The sequence below is a fragment of the Cetorhinus maximus genome, unplaced genomic scaffold (assembly GCF_964194155.1).
Source record: "Cetorhinus maximus unplaced genomic scaffold, sCetMax3.hap1.1 HAP1_SCAFFOLD_2692, whole genome shotgun sequence".
NCBI lineage: Eukaryota > Metazoa > Chordata > Chondrichthyes > Lamniformes > Cetorhinidae > Cetorhinus > Cetorhinus maximus.
Genome location: NW_027598625.1, coordinates 5,051 through 22,654, shown reverse-complemented (window position 1 = coordinate 22,654; position 17,604 = coordinate 5,051). Strand labels below are relative to the sequence as shown.

The following is a 17,604-nucleotide window of genomic DNA, read 5'->3' as shown; positions in this document are numbered from 1 at the left end:
CCCTACACCATGTGCTCTTATCTTCCGGAGTAACCTTTGATGTGGCGTCTAATCGCATGCCTGTCGGAGAGAGAGAGCCAAAGAGAGGGAGGCAGGGAGAGAAAGGGACATGCAGAGAGAGAAAGAGGGAAAGAGACAGACAAAGAAAGAGGGAGAGAGATAGACAGAGAGAGAGGAAAATAGAGAGAGAGATTCAGAGAACGGGAGAGACAGAGGGAGTGCTAAAGAGAGAGAGGTAGAGTGAGAGTGAAAGAGAAACAGAGACAGAGACGGAGAGAGAGGGAGGGAGAGAAAGGGAGATCGAGAAGTGTTGAGAGATTGAGAAAGAGAGGGAGACAGAGAGAGAGAAGGTGAGAGCGATTGAGAGAGAGGGACAGAGAGAGAGATGGTGAGAGAGATTGAGAGAGAGGGACAGAGAGAGAGATGGTGAGAGAGATTGAGAGAGAGGGACAGAGAGAGAGATGGTGAGAGAGATTGAGAGAGAGGGACAGAGAGAGAGATGGTGAGAGAGATTGAGAGAGAAGCAGACAGAGAGACAGATGGTGAGAGAAATTGAGAGAGAGGGAAACAGAGAGAGAGATGGTGAGAGAGATTGAGAGAGAGGGAGACAGAGAGAGATTGAGAGAGAGGGAGACAGAGAGAGATGGTGAGAGAGATTGAGAGAGAGGGAGACAGAGAGAGAGATGGTGAGAGAGATTGAGAGATAGGGAGACAGAGAGAGAGATGGAGAGAGAGATTGAGAGAGAGGGAGACAGAGAGAGAGATGGTGAGAGAGGTAGAGAGAGAGCGACAGAGAGAAAGTAAAGGAAGGGGAGGGAGCTAAAGGGAGATTGAGAGAGAGGGACTGCTGCCCCTGGAGTCAGTACAACCAGCCTCTCATTCTCATCTCAGGGGAAGTGTCATTGTGAAATGGAACCAAGAGGCAGAAACAGTTTTGAGGAACTTTTCACCCTAACATCGAGTCTGAGGAAAGACTGAGACACATCTGAGAGAGAGAGAAGCAGACAGGACAGGAACGGAGGAGAGAGACCCCTCAGACACAAACCATGGAGCAGGACAGCGACTACATGAATACGAGAAACATCAAAAACAACACGACAGCCCCCAGTGAACGTAGGTTAAACTGTTCAATAGAGGGAGAGAGAGAGAGAGGGAGAGAGAGAGAGATGCAAGGAGAGGGACAGCGAGATAGGGAGAGAGACAGAGAGGTGGAGATGGAGAAACAGAGAGAGAAATAGAGCAAGAACGAGAGAGAGAATGAGAAGAGTGAGAGAGAGAAAGAAAGACAGGGAGAGTGAGAGAGACAAATATGCATTGAGAGAGAGGGAAAAACAGAAACAGAGAAAGAGAGGCAGAGAGACAGAAAGTGAGATAGTGAGTTTGATAAATACAGTGTAGAGGGTGCTTTACTCTGTATCTAACCCCGTGCTGTACCTGTCCTGGGAGTGTTTGATGGGGACAGGGTAGAGGGAGCTTCACTCTGTACCTAACCCCGTGCTGTACCTGTACTGGGAGTGTTTGATGGGGACGATGTAGAGGGGGCTTTACTCTGTATCTAACCCCATGCTGTTCCTGTCCTGAGTGTTTGATGGGGACAGTGTAGAGGGAGCTTTACTCTGTATCTAACCCTGTGCTCTACCTGTCCTGAGAGTGTTTGATGGGGACGGTGTAGAGGAATATTTACTCTGTATCTAAACCTGAGCTGTACCTGTCCTGGGAGTGTTTGATGGGGACAGTGTAGATGGAGCTTTACTCTCTTTCTAACCCCGTGCTGTCCCTGTCTTGGGAGCGTTTGACAGGGACTGTAGAGGGGCTTTACTCTGTACCTATGGTAATTCCCCGAAGCCTTCAGCTGCCTGGACCCTAAACTGCAAAAAGCTCTCGCTGAACCTCTCCGCCTATCTATCTCTCTCTCTCTCTCTCTGCCTCAATTTCTCTGTTTCTCTCTCCTCCTTTAAGACGCTCCTTGTACCGATCTCTGTGTCTGAGCTTTTGGTTTCCTGTCCCTAATATCTCCCTGTGTGACTCGGTGTTCGATTCTCTTTGATAACGCTCCTGTACCGTGCACTGGGATGTGAAACGAGGGATATAAACGAGTAACGTGGTTGTTGTTTCTCTTGATAAGGGGGGTAGATACGTCACCATTGTCTGTTCCGTGCAGTAACACGGGTTGCTCAACATGGGTCAATCTTTACTTCTCTATTCCAGGTAAAACTGGGCAGGAACCAGTTGGAGGAAGAAGATCAATAACTTCAACACATCTTGGCATCGCCTGCCTCATTGTCCTAATCATCAGTTTGGTTATTGCGATAGGGCTGAGAGTCCAAGGTAGGAAACTGAATCTGACACTGAACCTGTTACAGAGAGTGAACGGAGGCAATACTGAACTCCTTTATTTTCTCACCCTCTGTCCGTAAGCAGGGGTGTTTTCATGTTGGAAATAGGCTGTGGTGTGTTTACCAAAGCCCTCAGTTTGTGAGGTCAGACTTTAAAGGGAGAAGCAGCAACATCTCTCTAGATTTAAATCAGTAGCGTAGTTTATTCATACATTCAAACCCTCTCACACTAACACTGATATATTCCACACCACTCACTAGAACACTGATATTCCCCACACCCCTCACCGTAACAATCTGATATATACCACACCCTTCACCGTAACAATCTGATATATCCCACACCCTTCACCGTAACAATCTGATATATCCCACACACCTCCCTATAACACCCTGATATATTAGGCAGCCCTCACTGTAACACTCTGATATATCCCACACCCTTCACTGTAACATTCCAATATACTCCACACCCCTCACTGTAACACTCTGATATATCTCACACCCCTCACTGTAAAACACTGATTTACACCACGCCCCTCAGTGTAAAATGTTGATAAATCCCACACCTCTCACAGAAACAAACTGATATATCCCACACCCCTCACTGTAACACTCAGGCATACCCCACACCCCTCACTCTAACAGTCTGATATATCCCACATCCCTCCCTGTAACACGCTGAAATATCACACACCCCTCACTGGAACACTCTGATATATCCCACACCCCTCACTGTAACACCCTGATATATCCCACACCCCTCACTGTAACAGTATGATATATCCCACACCCCTCACTGTAACACTCTGATATACCCCACACCCCTCACTGTAACACTCTGATAGTTCCCACTCCCCTCACTGCAACACATTGATATATCTCACATCCCTCACTGTAACACTCTGATATATCCTACACCCCTCACTTTAACACTCTGATATAACCCACGCCCCTCACTGTAACACTCTGCTATATTCCACTCCCCTCACTGTAACACTCTGATATTTCCCACAACCCACACTGTAACACTCTGATATTTCCCACAACCCACACTGTAACACTCTGATATATCCCACACCCCTCACTGTAACACTCTGATATATCACACACCCCTCACTGTAACACTCTGATAGTTCCCACACCCCTCACTGTAACATTCTGATATATCCCACACCCCTCACTGTAACTCCCTGATATACCACACACCCCTCACTGTAACAGTCTGATAGTTCCTACACACATCACTGAAACATTATGAAATATTACACATTCTTCACTTTAACACACTGATATCACACAATCCACACTGTTATACTCTCATATATTGCACATGCTTCACTGTAACACTCGGATATATCCCACACCCCTCACTGTAACACACTGATATGTCCCACACCCCTCACTGTAAAACACTGATATATCCCACACCCCTCACTGTAACACTCTGATATATCCCACACGCCTCACTGTAACACTCTGATATATCCCACACCCCTCACTGTAACACTCTGATATATCCCACACCCCTCACTGTAACACTCTGATATATCCCACACCCCTCACTGTAACACTCTGATATGTCCCACATGATTCTCCCTAATATTGAAATATATCACACACCTCTCACTCGAACACTCTGATGTATCTCACATCCCTCACTGTAACACTCTGATATATCCCACACCCCACACTGTAACACTCTGACATACCCCACACCCCTCACTGTAACACTCTGACATACCCCACACCCCTCACTGTAACACTCTGATAGATCCCACACCCCTCACTGTAACACTCTGATATACCCCACACCCCTCACTGTAACACTCTGATATACCCCACACCCCTCACTGTAACACTCTGATATACCCCACACCCCTCACTGTAACACTCTGATATACCCCACACCCCTCACTGTAACACTCTGATATACCCCACACCCCTCACTGTAACACTCTGATATATCCCACACCCCTCACTGTAACACTCTGATATACCCCACACCCCTCACTGTAACACTCTGATATATCCCACACCCCTCACTGTAACACTCTGATATACCCCACACCCCTCACTGTAACACTCTGATATATCCCACACCCCTCACTGTAACACTCTGATATACCCCACACCCCTCACTGTAACACTCTGATATATCCCACACCCCTCACTGTAACACTCTGATATATCCCACACCCCTCACTGTAACACTCTGATAGATCCCACACCCCTCACTGTAACACTCTGATATATCCCACACCCCTCACTGTAACACTCTGATATACCCCACACCCCTCACTGTAACACTCTGATATATCCCACACCCCTCACTGTAACACTCTGATATACCCCACACCCCTCACTGTAACACTCTGATATATCCCACACCCCTCACTGTAACACTCTGATATATCCCACACCCCTCACTGTAACACTCTGATAGATCCCACACCCCTCACTGTAACACTCTGATATACCCCACACCCCTCACTGTAACACTCTGATATACCCCACACCCCTCACTGTAGCACTCTGATATAACCCACACACCTCACTGTAGCACTCTGATATACCCCACACCCCCCACTGTAGCACTCTGATATACCCCACACCGCTCACTGTAACACTCTGATATATCCCACACCCCTCACTGTAACACTCTGACATACTCCACACCCCTCACTGTAACACTCTGACATACCCCACACCCCTCACTGTAACACTCTGATATATCCCACACCCCTCACTGTAACACTTTGTTAGATCCCACACCCCTCACTGTAACACGCTGATATATCCCACACCCCTCACTGTAACACTCTGATATATCCCACACCCCTCACTGTAACACTCTGATATACCCCACACCCCTCACTGTAACACTCTGATATATCCCACACCCCTCACTGTAACACTCTGATATACCCCACACCCCTCACTGTAACACTCTGATATATCCCACACCCCTCACTGTAACACTCTGATATATCCCACACCCCTCACTGTAACACTCTGATATACCCCACACCCCTCACTGTAACACTCTGATATAACCCACACCCATCACAGCGTGTTTCCACTCAGAGCCACATTATCGGAAGGATTTGAACACATTGGAGAGAAAACGCAGAGGAGGTTTAGACGGATTTTCTGGGGATGAGAAGCTTCAGTTCCGAGCAGAGACGGGAGAGGTTGGGATTATTCTCCTCGGAGAGAAGGAGGCTGAGAGGGGATTTGATGGAGACGTTCAGAGTCAAGAGGGGGATGGAGAGAGGAGACGGGGAGAAGCTGTTCACACTGGGCCCAGAGGACACAGATTTTTAAGCGATTTGCGAAGGAATCAAACGCGATGTGAGAGAAAACGTTTTCGCAGGCCGAGCGGTTCGGCTCTGGGATGTGCTGCCTGGTCATGTGGGAGAGGCAGGTTGAATTGAGGCATTCAAGGGGGCATTGGATGGTTATTTGAACAGATACAATGTGCAGGGGTACAGGGGGGAAAAGGCAGGGCAATGGCACTGGGTCCGAACGCTCATTCGGAGAGCCGGTGCGGACACGATGGGCCAAATGGCCTCCTTCTGTGCACTTCAGACCCTGTGGTTCTTTGACCCTGTAAGTTCTATGACCCTGTGATTCTCTCAGTCCTACAGATGGACAAGAACATGACGGGGCTGAATGGAAAGATCCGGAATATGTCCGAGACCCTTGAACAGACGCTCCAGGACCGAAGATCCTTCTGCGCCGTCCTCCGGAACTACTCGGGTGAGTTGGTGCTGTCGGCCCCCACCCCCTTCCCCACTCTCCCACCATCCCACACTCTGTCCCATTGGGATCGCCCCCACCCCCTGTCTCCCCAACCCCACCCCCACCCCCACCCCCTGTCTCCCCGCCCCCACACCCCGTCTCCCTGCCCCCACACCCCGTCTCCCCGCCCCCACACCCCGTCTCCCCGCCCCCACACCCCGTCTCCCCGCCCCCACACCCCGTCTCCCCGGCCCCACACCCCATCTCCCCAGCCCCACACCCCGTCTCCCCGACCCCCTGTCTCCCCCCACCTGCCTCCCCACCCGCTGTCCCCCCACCCCACCCCCTATCTCCCCACCCCCACCCCCTGTCTCCCCACCCCCACCCCCACCCTGTCTACCCACCCCACACATTGTCTCCCCTCCCCCACCCCGTCTACCCACTCCAACCCCCTGTCTACCCACCCCCACCCCCACCCCCTGTCTCCCCTCCCTCACCCCCTGTCTCCCCTCCCTCACCCCCACCCCCTGTCTACCCGCCCCTGTCTCCCCGCCCCCATCCCCTGTCTCTCCGCCCTCGCCCCCTGTCTCCCGCCCCCGCCCCGTCACCCCGCCCCCTGTCTCCCTGTCTCCCTGTCTCCCCACCCCCGCCCCCTGTCTGCCCACCCTGCCCCGTCTCCCCACCCCCACCCCACGTCCTGTCTCCCCACCCCCACCCTCCCCAGCCTCCCCACCCCACCCCCACGCCCTGTCTCCCCACCCCCACCCCATCACCCCACCCCCACCCCCTGTCTCTCCACCCCCACCCCCTGTCTCCCCCCCCACCCCCTGTCTCCCCATCCCCACCCCCACCCCCTGTCTTCCCACCCCTACCCCCTGTCTCCCCACCCCCACCCCCTGTCTCCCCCCCAACCCCGTGTCTCCTCACCCCCACCCCCTGTCTCCCCACCCCCTCCCCCCTGTCTCCCCACCCCCACCCCTTGTCTCCCCACCCCCACCCCCTGTCTCTCCACTCCCACCCCCTGTCTCCCCCCCCACCCCCTGTCTCCTCACCCCCACCCCGTCTCCTCACCCCCACCCCCTGTCTCCTCACCCCCACCCCCTGTCTCCCCCCCCACCCCGTCTCCCCATCCCCACCCCCACCCCCTGTCTTCCCACCCCTACCCCCTGTCTCCCCACCCCCACCCCCTGTCTCCCCACCCCCACCCCCTGTCTCCCCCCCCACCCCCTGTCTCCCCACCCCCACCCCCTGTCTCCCCACCCCCACCCCTTGTCTCCCCACCCCCACCCCCTGTCTCTCCACTCCCACCCCCTGTCTCCCCCCCCACCCCCTGTCTCCTCACCCCCACCCCGTCTCCTCACCCCCACCCCCTGTCTCCTCACCCCCACCCCGTCTCCTCACCCCCACCCCCTGTCTCCCCACCCCCATACCCTGTCTCCCCACCCCCACCCCCTGTCTCCCCACCCCCACCCCCTGTCTCCCCACCCCTACCCCCTGTCTCCCCACTCCCACCCCCTGTCTGGGGGTCTGTCCGACAGATTGAGGAGATTGGATAAGGTGCAGGCGGGTGAGCCAAACTCGAAACCTGAGGCCGACAAACAAAACCACAGCGACCGGACCCGAGGCGTTTAAAGCAATAAAGAGATTCGATTGGGTCGATGGACAGAAACTATTTCCTCTGATCCGGTGGGTTGTGGGGGAGCCGGGGAGGGGGAGTCGAGAACAAGCGGGAAGAAGGTTAAAATTCGAGCCAGGATGTTCAGGGGGGACATCAGGAAACACCTCTTCACACAAAGGGGAGCAGAATTCAGGAACTCTCCCCCCACCCCCGAAATAAACTGTGGGGGCCGGAGGTCAAAGGGAAACGTCAAAACTGAGATTGAGGGATTGTTGTTGGGGATGGAGGGTCACGGAACCGAGGGAGTTAAGATACAGAGCAGATCCAATAGAATGGTGTAAAATACCCGAGAGGGGCTGAATGGCCTCCTCCTGTTCCTGTGTAACAGGCTCGAGAGGGGCTGAATGGCCTCCTCCTGTTCCTGTGTAACAGGCTCGAGAGGGGCTGAATGGTCTCCTCCTGTTCCTGTGTAACAGGCTCGAGAGGGGCCGAATGGGATCCTCCTGTTCCTGTGTAACAGGCTCGAGAGGGGCCGAATGGGATCCTCCTGTTCCTGTGTAACAGGCTCGAGAGGGGCTGAATGGCCTCCTCCAGTTCCTAATGATTCATTGTATTTCTCTGAATTAAGTCTTTATAATTTTGCAGAGTCTCCCTGTCCGAACGGCTGGAAAGTTCATAATCATCATTGCTATAGATTCTCAACGGAGAGAGTAAACTGGGACTCGGCAAAACAACAATGTGAATCCCAAAATTCACACTTCATCATCATAAATACAGAACAGGAACAGGTGAGAATGACAGACGCATCTGTCAGAATGAGATAGAGAGAAAATATCCCTCTACACTGTCCCCATAAAACACTCCCAGGACAGGTACAGCATGGGGTTAGATACAGAGTAAAGCTCCCTCTACACTGTCCCCATCAAACACTCCCAGGACAGGTACAGCACGGAGTTAGATATAGAGTAAAGCTCCCTCTAGACTGTCCTCATCAAACACTCCCAGGACGGATACAGCATGGGGGTTAGATACAGAGTAAAGCTCCCTCTACACTGTCCCCATCAAACACTCCCAGGACAGGTACAGCACGGGGTTAGATACAGAGTAAAGCTCCCTCTACACTGTTCCCATCAAACAATCCCAGGACAGGTACAGCACAAGGTTAGATACAGAGTAATGCTCCCTCTACACTACATGAAAGAGGGTTCCAGCAGTCGATGAGCTGAGCCCGGGGTGGTTCTGGGCGATGTTACGGAGTTGGGAAGAGGCCGTCTTGGTGATGATGTGGATATGAGGTGGGAATCCCATCTCCAGGTTAAACACAACCCCAGGGTTGTGAACAGTCTGGTTCAGACTCAGAGAGTTCCCAGGATGGAGTCGGTAACTTGGGAATGGAGTTTGGAACAGAGATGGAAAAAAACAGCTTCAGTCTTCCCGATATTTAATCAGAGGGAATGAGGGAGAATTTCCTGAGGAAGAGTTTGGTGTATTTTGGGTATCAGTTGTGTGTGCGTGTTTGTGTGAGTTAAGGCAGTCATACTAACTGATCACATTCCATCATTGTATCTGCTGCAGAATTTCATAAAGAAATCTATCGAGAATAATCCTGGGGATTACTGGATCGGACTAACAGATCGAGAGAGTGAAGGAAACTGGAAATGGGTGGATGGGACCCCAGTGAGGTGGGTCCCAGCATCGCATGGAGAGAGAGAGCAGGACAAGGGGATTAGTTTGGGATTGATACAGGGCGATGGGGAGAGAGCGGGACAGTGGGATTAGTTTGGGATTGATACAGGGCTATGGGGAGAGAGCGGGACAGTGGGATTAGTTTGGGATTGATACAGGGCTATGGGGAGAGAGCGGGACAGTGGGATTAGTTTGGGATTGATACAGGGCTATGGGGAGAGAGCGGGACAGTGGGATTAGTTTGGGATTGATACAGGGCTATGGGGAGAGAGCGGGACAGTGGGATTAGTTTGGGATTGATACAGGGCTATGGGGAGAGTGCGGGGCAGTGGGATTAGTTTGGGGATTGATACAGGGCCATGGGGAGAGAGTGGGACAGTGGAATTAGTTTGGGATGGATACAGGGCTATGGGCAGAGAGTGGGACAGTGGGATTAGTTTGTGGATTGATACAGGGATATGGGGAGAGAGCGGGGCAGTGGGATTAGTTTGGGATTAATACAGGGCTATGGGGAGAGAGCGGGACAGTGGGATTAGTTTGGGATTGATACAGGGCTATGGAGAGAGAGCAGGACAGGGGTTAGTTTGGGATTGATACAGGGCTATGGGGAGACAGCCAGACAGTGGGATTAGTTTGCGATTGATACAGGGATATGGGGAGAGAGTAGGACAGTGGGATTAGTTTGGGGATTTGAACAGGGCGAAGGGGACAGAATCTGTCAGTGGGATTAGTTTGAGTTTGATACAGGGCTATGGGGAGAGAGCGGGACAGTGGGATTAGTTTGGGGATTGATACAGGGCTATGGGGAGAGAGCGGGACAGTGGGATTAGTTTGGGATTGATGCAGGGCTATGGGGAGAGAGCGGGGAAGTGGGATTAGCTGGGGATTTGTACAGGGCTATGGGGAGAGAGCGGGACAGTGGGATTAGTTTGGGATTTGTACTGAGCTGTAGGAATCTTGTTGATGCTGTGCAGGAATGTGTCGGGTTTTTAATCGGTATTTTTTATTTCCCCAATTCCCAGTTTTACTCGATGGGGTCAGGGTGAACCGAATAATTGGAATGGTAATGAAAACTGCGCCAGTATCAAAACCAGAGGATGGAATGATTACAGTTGTTCCGATCAGTTCCGTTTCATCTGTGAGAAAAGGGCACTGCCCAGCGTCGAGGCAGCTGATATTGAGAAATATTGTTCCTGAAGAGAGACTGGGACACAGAACGAGAGTGTCAGGATTGTCCAAAGATCCCCAGCTCCTCCTCCCTTCCCCACAATCCCCGACTGCCCGAGGCCACGTCCGAAAGGTGAAACTTCATCTGTTCCCCTTTTCTCCCAGTTGAACCCTTCTGCAGCGCCACCAGTGGTAGGAGGCGGGAATGACAGTGTGACGGTTGACATTGGAAAATCCCATTATAAATCCAGGCCGGAATCCAGCGACATGTAACAGGACAGATGTCCTGCATTTCTCTAGCAACTTTCACAAATTCAGATGATCCGCAACCTGCTTTTGCAGCCAATGAAGCAACTCCTTACAGTGTTTTCATAGTTGTCATGTCAGAAACGAGGCATTCAATTTGCGTGCAGTAAGCTCTCACTGGACTCAGGATTAAAATCGGTCACATCGGAAATACTCTTTGGACTTTTTCTTCTCGGACTCTGTAAATCATGTGAACTTATTTTAATCTCCGTGGTTCTTGTACTGTTACTATCCATAGTTGTAAAAGTTTCCTTTTTCTATCCTCCATTACTGTGTCTGTGCATTTGTTTACCTGTGTGTGTGTGTGTGTGTGTGTATGTGCGTGTATACATCTATGTGTGTGGGTGGGTGTGTGTGTGTTTGAATGTGAGAGTGTGTGTGTGAGTAGGCATGTATGTGTGTTTGTGTGAGTGTTGTGTGCGAGTGTGTGTGTTTGTGCGAGTGTGTGTGTGTGAGCGTGGGTGTGTGTGGGTGTATGTGGGTGTGAATGTGGAGGTTGACATTGTGAACATTCCTGCCCCGGGTTTTAAATGTAAATAAACTAACCCGAGTTGATCATAATGTGAGTTTGCTGTGAGTGATTAGTAAAGTGGATCAGACACACTGAGGGTTTGGGAAAACACACCACAACACACTTCACAAAGAATTCAAAACACCTTCTGCGTACGGACAGTTGGTGAGAGACAGAAGTACAGTTTGCCTGTCTCTCTCCTGTCCGGAACAGTTCGTTCTGAGGAACCTCCCAACTCAGACACGTGTACAAGATCTCCAACTTTGTAATACTGCTCCCAACTTCTCAATTCCTTCATACACCAGCCTATGTACTTTTGCTGTATCCAATCCCTTCGGCATGTTCGGTGTCCTGATGTTTACCCAGGAAGTGACCACAATGAGCAGGAAAACACAATTGCTTCTTTTACCGATTAACTGAAATCTGTGTCCCTCTCGTCCTCGCTCCATCCCCCAACGAAACAGTTTCTCCCGACCTATCCACGATGCTGCTATCCCTTTCATAGAAACATAGAAACTCGGAGCAAGAATAGGCCATTCGGCCCTTCGAGCATGCTCTGCCATTCATTATGACCATGGCTGATCATCCAACTCAATAGCCTGCTCCCGCTTTCTCCCCTTTGATCCCTTTCGCCCCAAGAGCTATATCTAACTCCTTCTTGAAAACATATAATGTTTTGGTCTCAACTACTTTCTGTGGTAATGAATTCCACAGGCTCACCACTCTCTGGGTGAAGAAAGTTCTCCTCATCTCAGTACTAAATGGTCTACCCCATATCATCAGACTGTGACCCCTGGTTCTGGATTCCCCCACCATCGGGAACATCCTTCCTACATCTACCCTGTCTAGTCCTGTTAGAATTTTATAGGTTTCTATGAGATTCCCCCCCCTCATTCTTCTGAACTCCAGTGAATAAAATCCTAATCGACTCAATCTCTCCTCATGTGTAAGTCCCGCCATCCCAGGAATCAGTCGGGTAAACCATCGCTGCACTCCCTCTATAGCAAGTACATCCTTCCTCAGATAAGTTGACCAAAACTGAACACAATGTTCCAGGTGTGGTCTCACCAAGGTCCTGTACAATTGCAGCAAGACATCCCTGTTCCTGTACTCGAATCCTCTGGCTATGAATGCCAACGTATCATTTGCCTTCTTTACCGCCTGCTGCACCTGCATGCTTACCTTCAGCGACTGGTGTACAAGGACACCCAGGTCTAGTTGCACATTCCCCTTTCTCAATTTATAGCTATTCAGATAATAGTCTGTCTTCCTGTTTTTGCGACCAAAATGGATAACCTCACATTTATCCACATTATACTGCATCTGCCATGCATTTTCCCACTCACTCAGCTTGTCCAAATCACACTGAAGGATCTCTGCATCCTCCTCACAGCTCACCCTCCCACCCAGCTTTGTGTCATCTGCAAATTTGGAGATATTACATTTAATTCCCTCATCTAAATCGTTAATATATATTGTGAATAGCTGGGGTCCCAGCACCAATCCCTGCGATACCCCACTAGTCACTGCCTGCCATTCGGAAAAAGACCCGTTTATTCCAATTCTTTGTTTCCTGTCTGCCATCCAGTTTTCTATCCATCTCAATACACTACCCCTCATCCCACGCGCTTTAATTTTACACGCCAATCTCTTATGTGGGACTTTGTCGAAGGCTTTCTGAAAGTACAAATAAACCACATCCACTGGCTCCCCCTCATCAACTCTGCTAGTTACATCCTCGAAAATTTCCAGTAGATTTGTCAAGCATGATTTCCCTTTCATAAATCCATGCTGGCTCTGTCCGATTCTGCCACTGTTTTCCAGGTGCTCAGCTATTAAATCTTTTATAATGGACTCTAGAATTTTCCCCACTACCAATGTCTGGCTGACTGGTCTATAATTCCCTGTTTTCTCTCTGCCTCCCTTTCTAAATAGTGGGGTTACATTAGCTATCCTCCAATCTGTAGGAACTGTTCCAGAGTCTATAGAATCTCAGAAGATGACTACCAATGCATCCATTATTTCTAGGGCCACTTCCTTAAGTACTCTGGGATGTAGATTATCAGGGCCTGGGGATTTAACAGCCTTCAATCCCATCAATTTCCCCAACAACATTTCCCTACTAAGGCTGATTTCTTTCAGTTCCTCCCTCTCACGAAACCCTGTGTTCCCCAACATATCTGCTATGTTATTTGTGTCCTCCTTTGTGAAGACAGAACCAAAGTATGTATTTAGTTGGACAGCCATTTCTTTTTTCCGCATTATAAATTCCCCTGTTTCTGACTGTAAGGGACCTACATTTGTCTTCACCAATCTTTTTCTCTTCACATACCTATAGAAACCTTTACAGTCAGTTTTTATGTTCCCTGCAAGCTTACTCTCATGCTCTATTTTCCCCTTCTTAATCAATGCCTTGGTCCTCCTTTGCTGAATTCTAAACTGCACCCAATCCTCAGGTCTGTTGTTTTTTCTGGCCAATTTGTATGCCTCTTCCTTGCATCTAATACTCTCTCTAATTTCCTTCGAAAGCCATGGTTTCGACACCTTTCCTGTTTCACTTTTGCGCCAGACAGGAATAAACAATTGTTGCAGTTCACCCATGCGCTCTTTGAATGTTTGCCATTGCCTATCCAACGTCATCCCTTTTAAGCAACGTTTCCCAATCCATCATAGCCAACGCGCGCCTCATACCATCGTAGTTTCCTTTATTAAGCTTCAGGACCCAAGTCTCAGAATCAACTATGTCACTCCCCATCTTGATGAAAAATTCTATCATATTATGGTCACTCATCCCCAAGGGGCCTCGCACAAGTAGATTGCCAATTATTCCTTTCTCATTACACAATACCCAGTCGAGGATGGGCTGTTCTCTCGTTGGTTCCTCAAAGCATTGGTCCAGAAAATCATCCCATTTACACTCAAGACATTCCTCCTCTACGGTATTGTTACTAATTTGATTTGCCCAATCTATATGCAGATTAAAGGCACCCATAATTACACATGTTCCTTTATTACATGCTTCTCTAATTTCCTGTTTAATGCCATTCCCAACATCACCACTACAGTTTGGGGGTCTATATACAACCCCCACTAACGTTTTTTGCCCCTTAGTATTTCTCAGCTCTACCCATACAGATTCCACATCGTCGGAGCTAATATCTTTCCTCACTATTGCGTTAATTTCCTCTTTAACCAGCGATGCAACTCCACCACCTTTTCCTTTTTGTCTGTCCTTCCTAAACACTGAATACCCCTGGATGTTCAGTTCCCTTCCCTGGTGACCCTGCAGCCATGTCTCTGTAATTCCGACTATATCATACCTGTTTACATCTATTTGCGCTGTTAGTTCATCCACTTTATGCGAATGCTCCTCGCATTAAGGCACAAAGCCTTAAGGATTGTCTTTTTAACATTACTTGTCCCGTTCCCACTTTTTTTCACTGAGGCCCCGTTTGATTCTGGCCCTTGGTTTCTCTGACTATCACTTTTCTTATTCCGCCTTCTGTCTTTTGTTCTTGTCTTTGATTCCCCTTTCTCTGACTCCTTGCATAGGTTCCTATTCCCCTGCCATTTTAGTTTAAATCCTCCCCAACCACTCAAGCAAATGTTCCACCAGGACATCAGTCCCGGTCCTGTACATGTGTAACCCGTCCGGTTTGTACTGATCCCACCTCCCCCAAAACCAGTCCCAACGCCACAGGAATCTGAAACCCTCCACTTCACACCATCTCTTCAGTCACGTATTCATCTGATATATCCTGCTATTTCTACTCTGACTGGCACGTAGCACTGGTGGTAATCCTGAGATCACTACCTTTGGGGTCCTACTTTTCAACTTACTTCCTAACTCCCTATATTCTGCTTTTAGGATCTCATCCCTTTTTTCATCTATGTCATTTGTACCAATGTGCACCACAACCACTGTCTGTTCACCCTCCCCCTTCAGAATGTCCTCTAGCCGCTCTGAGACATCCTTGACCCGAGCACCAGGGAGGCAACATACCATCCTGGAGTCTCGTTTGCAGCCAGAGAAATGTCTCTCTATTCCCCTTACAATTGAATCCCCTGTAGCTGTTGCATTCCCACACATTTTACTCCTCCCCGGTGCAGCCTAGGCAACCATGGTGCAACAAATTTGGCTGTTGCTGCTTTCTCCTGAGAGGCCATTCCCCCCCCAACAGTATCCAAAGCGGTATACCTGTTTTGCAGGGAAACAGCCACAGGAGATTCCTGCACTGCCTGCCTAGTCCCCTTGCTTTGCCTGGTGGTCACCCATTCCCTTCCTGCATGTGGGCTCTTACCCTACGGTGTGACCACCTCTCTATACGTCCCTATCCACGATACTCTCCACCTGGCGGATGCTCCACCGTGTCCCCAGCCACCGCTCCAGCTCCAAATCCCCGGCTTCCAGGAGCTGCAGCTGGAGACACTTCCCGCACACAGGCTGGTCCCGGGCACTGGAAACGTGCCCGGCTTCCCACATACAGCAGGATGAGCACACCACGGCTTTGAGCTCTCCTGCCATGACTGACCCCTTTAAATTAAATTAAACCTTTTGGAAAATATTTAATATCAAATAATATCAATTACTCTCGGGCCCTTCATCCCTGCTCCTCGCTGTTACAGAATATAGTCCCTTACAAACGATGAACCACAAAATAAGATCTTAAACACTCTCAGCAATAAAAGCAGTAAACGCTGCCCCGGCCGCACTCATTGTCCTCGAAGGATCACCTCGTTCCCGCCTCACTGAACTCCCTTAGTGACCTTTGCTCCCGCTCAACTCCCGGCTCCTCTCGCGCTTCACTTCAACTGACACAGAGCGCGCAGGGGGCGGGGTCACACAGAGCGGGCAGGGGGCGGGGTCACACTGAGCGGGCAGGGGGCGGGGTCACACAGGGCGGGCAGGGGGCGGGGTCACACAGAGCGGGCAGGGGGCGGGGTCACACAGAGCGGGCAGGGGGCGGGGTCACACAGGGCGGGCAGGGGGAGGGGAGACAGAGAGCGGGCAGGGGGCGGGGTCACACAGAGCGGGCAGGGGGCGGGGTCACACAGAGCGGGCAGGGGGCGGGGTCACACAGGGCGGGCAGGGGGAGGGGTGACACAGAGCGGGCAGGGGGCGGGGTCACACAGAGCGGGCAGGGGGCGGGGTCACACAGGGCGGGCAGGGGGAGGGGTGACAGAGAGCGGGCAGGGGGCGGGGTGAGAGAGACTTGATGAGGGATATTGAGAGAGAGACACAGAGAGAGATGGTGAGAGACATTGAGAGAGGGAGAGAGAGAGATGGTGAGAGAGATTGTGAGAGAGGGAGACAGAGAGAGATGGTGAGAGAGATTGAGAGAGAGGGAGACAGAGAGAGAGATGGTGAGAGAGATTGAGAGAGAGAGGGAGACAGAGAGAGAGATGGTGAGAGAGATTGAGAGAGGCAGAGAGAGAGAGATGGTGAGAGAGATTGAGAGAGAGGAAGAGAGAGAGATGGTGAGAGAGATTGTGAGAGAGAGAGGGAGACAGAGAGAGAGATGGTGAGAGAGATTGAGAGAGAGGGAGAGAGAGAGATGGTGAGAGAGATTGACAGAGGGAGAGAGAGAGATGGTGAGAGAGATTGAGAGAGAGGGAGACAGAGAGAGAGATGGTGAGAGAGATTGAGAGAGAGGGAGAGAGAGATGGTGAGAGAGATTGAGAGAGAGAGAGTCAGAGAGAGAGATGGTGAGAGAGATTGAGAGAGAAGGAGACAGAGAGAGAGAGAGTGAGAGATTGAGAGAGAGGGAGACAGAGAGAGAGATGGTGAGAGAGATTGAGAGAGAGGGAGAGAGAGAGAGAGATGGTGAGGGAGATTGAGATAGAGGGAGACAGAGAGATGGTGAGAGAGATTAAGAGAGAGAGGGAGATAGAGAGGGAGATGGTGAGAGAGATTGAGAGACAGGGAGACAGAGAGAGAGATGGTGAGAGAGATTGAGAGAGAGGGAGACAGAGAGAGAGATGGTGAGAGAGATTGAGAGAGAGGGAGACAGAGAGAGAGATGGTGAGAGAGATTGAGAGAGAGAGGGAGACAGAGAGAGAGATGGTGAGAGAGATTGAGAGAGAGATGGAGACAGAGAGAGAGATGGTGAGAGAGATTGAGAGAGGCAGAGAGAGAGAGATGGTGAGAGAGATTGAGAGAGAGGGAGAGAGAGAGAGATGGTGAGAGAGATTGAGAGAGAGGAGAGAGAGAGATGGTGAGAGAGATTGAGAGAGAG

The 17,604-nt window shown here is 50.6% G+C and overlaps 1 protein-coding gene across 1 annotated transcript; it reads left to right on the top strand.

The window, feature by feature from the left end:
* Window positions 1-987: 987 nt before the first annotated feature.
* LOC144677570 (perlucin-like protein) lies at window positions 988-10,522 on the top strand (the record flags this gene model as incomplete). The annotated part of the gene is made up of 6 exons (XM_078537627.1): window positions 988-1,113; window positions 2,209-2,328; window positions 5,979-6,098; window positions 8,344-8,486; window positions 9,274-9,380; window positions 10,407-10,522. Coding segments are annotated over exons 1-6 (673 nt in total), but the record flags the coding sequence as incomplete, so codon positions are not given.
* Window positions 10,523-17,604: the final 7,082 nt, after the last annotated feature.